Raw genomic sequence first — 7,049 nt, 5'->3', positions numbered from 1 at the left:
CGGCGTGCAGCCGGTCCCGCCTGCGGAGCGGCAGCACTGTGCTGCTGCCCTCCATGCTGATGTTCGGCGTCATCCTGGCCTCCAGCGGTCTGCTCTTGATGATCGAGAAGGGCATCCTGGCCGAGGTGAAGCCGCTCCCGCTGCACCCGGCGGCCGGCGAGGTTTCCCGGCGGGTGGAGACGCACGGAGGAGATCTGGAGCGTGAGGTGCTGCGGGACATCCGCAACCGCACCATCCGCTCGGTGTGCGGGCAGCGGGCCATGCCCCGCAGCGTCTGGGAGCTGCCGGCCGGGCAGCGGCGGACGGTCCTCCGTCACCTCCTGGTCAGCGATAAGTACCGCTTCCTCTACTGCTACGTGCCCAAGGTGGCCTGCTCCAACTGGAAGCGCATCCTGAAGGTGCTGGACGGGGCGCTGGAGAGCGTTGACGTCAAGCTGAAGATGGACCACAAGAGCGACCTGGTGTTCCTGGGGGACATGACGCCTGATGAGATCAACTACCGCCTGAAGAACTACTACAAGTTTGTCTTTGTGAGGAACCCGGCCGAGAGGCTGCTGTCGGCCTACAGGAACAAGTTTGGGGAGATCAAGGAGTACCAGCAGAAGTATGGGGTGGAAATAGTCAGGCGGTATCGAAAGAATGGGGGGAAGTCGGCGGGCGACGATGTGACCTTTTCCGAGTTTCTCCGCTACTTGCTGGACGAAGAGGTGGAAAGGATGAATGAGCACTGGATGCCCATCTACAACCTGTGCCAGCCCTGTGCCGTGCGATATGACTTCATCGGCTCCTATGAGCGGCTGAACGAGGACGCCAACCGTGTCCTGGAGGAAGTTCAGGCTCCGTCCTTCATCCGCTTCCCAGAAAGGCAGTCATGGTACAAGCCTGTGACGGCAGAAACGCTCCATTACTACCTGTGCAACACCCAGCGCAGGCTGATAAAAGAGCTGCTCCCAAAGTACATCCTGGATTTCACTCTCTTTGCCTATCCCCTTCCAAACATCACCAGCGAGTTCTGCAGGCAGTGAGGTGGTTTCTTGCTTCAGGATCTGGAGTAAATTCTGCAAGGTTTAGCTAAGACAGCGGTGAAGTGTTGCTGCAGGGCAGGGGAAGCTCAGGTTGGATACTAGGAAACATTTCTTCTCCGAAAGAGCGGTCAGGAGCTGGAACAGGCTGCCCAGGGAGATGGTGGAGACACCGTCCCTGGAGGTGTCCAAGAAACACTTACATGTTGTCATGAGGGTCATGGTTTAGTGGGGAAATACTGGTGCTAGGTGGACGGTTGGACTGGATGAACTTGGTGTTCTTTTCCAACCTTGGTGATTCTATGATTCTATGCATAATCTCATAACTTTATAATTCTAAAGCACTCTTCATATAATTTTATATATTGCCTTTTCTACTAGGATACTTTTTGTATTGTTCCAGTTCAAAGATGTACATGCGCCGCTGACTTGAGCACAACAGCTTTTGTAAATCTATTTTTGCTGCAAATCCTTTTTATGACGCAATACAGAAAACTTCCATAAGGAAATCAAGAAGTAGATATATTTTAAGTATTCTTCTTCCCTTTTTTGTATCTTTAGTAGTACATGGTGCACAGCTGAATCAATCATTGTATAGTTGCTGATGCACTGAAAGCGCTGTTAAATGTGGTCTTAGGTTAGACAGAAGGTGGTTTTTCAGGTAGAAGTAGAAGAAAAGACTTTTAAACTTTGGCCTATTTCTCTTTTATTTTCTCATCTGTAGATGATGGTTAGATGAGGCTGGCTTTTTTGTTGCTTTTTTTTTCTAGTGACAGCAATAATAATTCTTGTTTTTTGTTTTTTGTTTTTTGTTTTAATTATTAACCATTGAAATAGAACTAGGACTAAAAAAACCTCATTTTGCATAACTTGAGATATGAAAATGCAGGGTATTCACCCAGCGTGACGTTATCAGGTGAGACATCAAGCCGTAACGGTTTGTTCTTCTCTTTCTCTTTGAAATAAAACAATACAGGGTTCCAATAATATCAAAACCCATCATGGCACTTAGAGCAGAAAAGAATAAAGACTGACCCAATTTGTGGCAGCTCACAGCCTCAGTCACTGCCTGTGTGCCCACATGCATTGCAAACCAACATGGAAGATCTCCATCCATGTTTGAAACAGCGGCGATTTGAGGTTTAGTTTCCTTTTCTGGATGTGCACACTATTTGTATTTAATTATGATTGTTGAGTTTTAAAAGTTTGAGAGGTACTGGGGAATGTTGTTCTGGGGGGCTGTGTCCTCCTTTTTAATAAAGTTTTTATATGAATGAGTCTCTTGCTTTGTGCTTTTTTTTTTCAACGTTAATCTTTATTTTCATTCTCAGCATAGAAGTATGATGAATAGGCAGTTCCTGCCTTGGAAGGAAACTCATCCAATCCAAAGGGTGAAACAATTCCATGACACAGGCAATGAGATGAAAAGCAGCGGCTGAATAGGCCTCTAATTGCTGTGGAGTTGGAAGATGGATTACAGCAGGGACTTAGTGGAGTAATCTCCCAAAAAGGTGGAAGGAAAGTGAAGAGGTTTCTGTCTTTTTTTATAAAAGCTTGCTGAAATTGCCTGGAAGGAGGGCATGGAGACACATCCAAGTGAACTCAAGGTGGAGGGATGGAAAATCCTGCCGAGGGCAATTGGTCAAAGTAAATTAATAGATTTATTCCTGGTGAAGCTACCACTGCTTCTGCTGAAGTGAACTCAGTCTGACCTTCAGGTCTGTCTATCTAGGAGTAAGTTGGTTGGACTTCAGTGTCTTTGTGAGGATGAGGGAGTATTTCCTATTTGTTTCACAGCTGGGCTTTTAATTAAAGCTTATTTATCAGTAATATTAAAGGCTCAGGCTGCTTGTTTATCTGCTGCACTTTCTGTTCCCTGTATTCATATTTTTAGTCTCGTCTCCTTAATCCAATGTATTGCATTCAGGCTTTTTCTGGAGCCTTTATGTCATTAATTGCCTTTTTCTCTTTAAAGAAGAGCAGACAGCCTTCTCCCAGCTCCTTATACTCTCCCATGACAAAGATTTTAATGAGGGCAAAATCTGCAGAACCTCTTTGGTTGAGCAGAGATTTGTCCCATACCTGGGAAAGTGTGGCCTCTTGCAGGCTGCTGAATGCAAGCATGAAAAATCAGTTGGGTTTCCATTAGTGATAATTCATTTTATCCATGGCCAAAAATTTCCAGAGAAATTTTTTTTTAAATAATAATAATAATAATAAAAAAAAATATCTCAGCAGCAGTGCGATTTCTTTTTATCAGGTGTTTCTCTGGTGTGTATTAAGTCCTGAGCAAATTCCACAAGGACACAGAGAATGGAGAGAGGAGAAAACGCATGCAAAAGCAGCAAGAAGGATGGGCTTCAGCTCAGGTACACACTGAGGAGGTAATTATAAATCTAGGAGTTATCTTTGATTGAATGTGTTTTCTACTTTTTCTACTTTGTCATGTTTGCAGTCATCCAGCAGAATAAAAAGACTGAAAAGACAATGACTTTACCTTTTGAAATTTTGTTGTTGTTGTTGTTGTTTATTAATCCCCAGCACTGTATGGAATGCCACCCAGCTTTCCCAGATCTACGGTTGGATGTTTTGGCACTGGGGTTTTGTCACTGCATTTCTCTCAGTTGATTCTCCTGATTTCATATTGAACTCTGGTGACTCTCGGACCTGCTGATCCAGTCCTGTCTCTGTAAGTCTTCAAGAGCTGTGGATGTGTAGCACTGAGGGACATGGTTAGTGGGAATGGTGGGGATGGATTCAGATTGGACTTGATGATCTTAGAGGTCTTTTCCAACCTTAATGGTTCTTTATGATTCTTTTAGGGACATGGGTTAGTGGGCATGGTGGTCATGGGTAGAGTGTTGGACTTGATGGCCTTAGAGGTCTTCTCCAACCTTAACAATTCTATGATTTCTACCAAACTTGAGAGAAGAATGCTGGAAGGAAAAAGTCCCAACAGCAAGGAAGCAACATGTTGCAAAGCTAATGACCAGCTTCACAAACTGCTGTAGCTCACCCGTTGCCAGGTGTCATCTTTGCTATTGCTCTCTTGGACTGGAAGTACCTCCAGTCCCTGGTCATTTCATGGAAGAATCCGAACCATGCTGTTTGAGATAGAAAGAAGAGAAATACTGGTGCTGTAATTCATCCATTTTTAATAACATAAGGTAAACATATGTGAATGATACTGCTCAGCTTGAAATCACAGAGAATTCCCTGTTCATACAAGCAAGTGTTTATGCTCTGTTAGTTTATATGATAGTTTTCTGCTTTAGGAATTCACTGTAGGTCAAGACTTACACGTACAACATTGTGTGTCTACACACAACCTAAAAGAGCATCACGTTCCCCTGCACGAAGTACTAAAACCAGTCAATTGCAGCCTGTCATGGTGATATTGTGTATTGGTTTGCTGGGTTATTTCTCATAGTTAAGAACACCCAACGTTGACTTCCTTGCTTGTGGAAAAATCTGATTTAAATGATCCTTCTGTGAAACGAGACTCATGTATCCTGTTGCTTCGTGGAAGAAGACCTCTATGTCTGCATTGATGAGAGAAGGTAGGGCCCTGCTTTCCAGTGCTTCACCAGCTGAGAGCTGTGGGAAGTCCATCCCTGCTCCATGTTGTTTGAATAATAACTCCGTGTCACTGAGCCAACTTTTTGAATACTTTCCACGTTGCACTAGGAGTGCAGCAAGGAGGAAGAAATAAGCTGCCTGGTTTTAGCATTCAGAGCTGCTGCTTTGACTTACCCCTTGGAGAAGGGCGGATCACGATCCCCCAATGTTTCAAAGTCTCGTTTCACATAATGTCTTGCTTGCTAATTCCAGCACTAGGAGGTCTGGAAAGCCTCATTTCAGCATAGCTAAAGCTGTTTGTTTGCTAAAGCTCGAGGATTTCACATCAGGCAGAAGAAATGGCTTTGGCCCCAGTGACCTGGGGAGGATGCAACAGCACTGCAGAGCCAGCTCTGGTGATGGGGAGCACTTGCTGAGCCAACAATTGGCAGCTGCAGCCTGGTCACTTCGTATTTCTAAACCAACTGCATTGCTGCTAGCCACTTGCAAAAGAAAAGGGTTTTATGTGTATTCCCTCTGGTCGCTGCATCTGAGCTCCAGTGCACACGTCAGATTTTTTCCTCTTTCCTAGTTGGCTTTTATTCCTGTTGCTTTTGCAGAAATAAATAACTTCCTTGACAGGCTCTGGTGGTGAAATAAGTGCACGAACACTGCCAGTCTCCTTGCTGGCTGCTAGCCATACCCCTGTGTCTAACAGGAATAAAGTTGTGGATGATTGTTTCAGCATCTGCACAAGGCAGAAAAACAGATTTACTTCTCCTCTTTGTTTTCATTCATTTATTATTATCTGTTGTTGTAATAATATTAATAATGATGTGAGTCTGAGGTATATTCTAGCCTTGTAATAATATTCTGAATCCTTAGGGTTCATCAGCCTATTAGTTGTGTGTCTTATTCCTGGGAATCCAAATTCTATTGAAAGAGCTCCTTATAATCGGAGAATCCCATGTTGATACAGAGGCTCATACCTATGATCTCATGGACTTTTGGAGGGGCTTATTCAGTTGCACGTATTTTGGTAGCAGGGATAGAAGCTCAAGTCAAACTGATCAAGTCAAACTTGGATGGTATCATCCTTTGGGAGAAGAAATACCCATCTTATAGTAGGAAGCAGGGGAAAACTGCTTCAGATGAGGCCTTGGGAGCAAAAATTCGGGATGAGGCCATTGGGATCCTCTAGGCTGAGATTTGCAGGGGGCTTACAGTGTTCCCATTAGTGAATGAACCAGGTGTGAGCTCTTGTCCTCATATCCCATCAAAAAGCTACGGAAGGCAGGACAGCTAATTCACACAAAATATTTATCATTTATCAGTAATGACAGCTCATGCTAGGCAGAAGCATGAGCCTCATACCCTCAGGCTATGTTTTTCATTTCACCAAATGTTCAGCATCACACTACGTGCAGATTTATTCCTCTGGATGGGGCTTGAATAAGTGGATTCACTCAAAAGCAGCCTTACAGTGAAACATCTGCCCAACAGTGCTCCCATTGTTTGAGAAATTATATGGAGTAGTTGGGAAATGACAAGTTTGTGGCTCAAACTGTTCCTCACTGTCTATCCATTGAGTTTGGTGATAGACCAAGCCCTGAGGTATTGCCCTCGCTTTCTCATTGAGTCAGTGCAGTCCTTAAAATCAGGCAATGAGCTCCAAAGAGGAAGTTTTTGGGAGTGACTATCCCCCATTATGAAATCTGTGGGAGTGCTATGATTTTCAAGAGCAACCACTGGATGTTCTGGATTTCAGTATTTGTGTGTTTTACAGGGAACTTGGTCTTCCCCAGCATTAAGTAATGAATGAGTGTCCTGGTTTCAAATGAAATGCAGCCATTTTGTGGCCTTGTGAGGGCAAAGGATGGAGAAAAGCTCTTTTATCTCCTGTGATATTCCTGAGGGTGGAAGAAGGAACAGGAATGAGGACTGCAGTCATGCTTTCCTTGATACTGGAAGGAAGGCAATAACAAAGTCCCCATAAAAATGCTAATGGCGAGGAGAGAAATGCCCCACAGTAATGGCAAGAACAGGAGAGGGGATTCACATTGCATGCAGAATACTGTACACTCCAAGATAGCTGCATTATATTGCTTCTTTGGAGCCATCTCCTATTGATAGAAACCTCACAGCAAGAAATTAAGGGTATTTTTGTATTAAAAAATATAATAATAACAAAAATAATATATATATATATATCCCACTGGTTATAATCATGCCTGCCTTTCCTTTGCAGCTAGTTCTGATGGCCTGCTGAGCATCATTGATTAGTGCTTGGGTATCAGTGGCCAGATGAGACAATTAGAAAAGAGTAGAAGTGTAAGAGCTCCGGCTTTCTCCCTGCTAAATGGCAGAAGCAGAGCATTTAATGAGGACGAGTGGATGGGTCTGTGCATGGGGACAGTTGGCTCTGAGCTGAGAGCAGTCCCCACCGGATGCTGGAGGACTGCCTGGCTT

At 44.2% G+C, this 7,049-nt stretch overlaps 1 protein-coding gene across 1 annotated transcript; it reads left to right on the top strand.

Annotated features, from left to right (window-relative positions):
* Positions 1–5: 5 nt before the first annotated feature.
* On the top strand, positions 6–2,300 carry CHST14 (carbohydrate sulfotransferase 14; the record flags this gene model as incomplete). Its single annotated transcript, XM_010710909.2, has 1 exon — positions 6–2,300. A coding segment is annotated over one exon (1,020 nt), but the record flags the coding sequence as incomplete, so codon positions are not given.
* Between the last annotated feature and the right edge of the window lie 4,749 nt (positions 2,301–7,049).

Source organism: Meleagris gallopavo, chromosome 5 (assembly GCF_000146605.3).
Source record: "Meleagris gallopavo isolate NT-WF06-2002-E0010 breed Aviagen turkey brand Nicholas breeding stock chromosome 5, Turkey_5.1, whole genome shotgun sequence".
NCBI lineage: Eukaryota > Metazoa > Chordata > Aves > Galliformes > Phasianidae > Meleagris > Meleagris gallopavo.
This window is presented reverse-complemented; position numbering and strand designations above follow the sequence as displayed.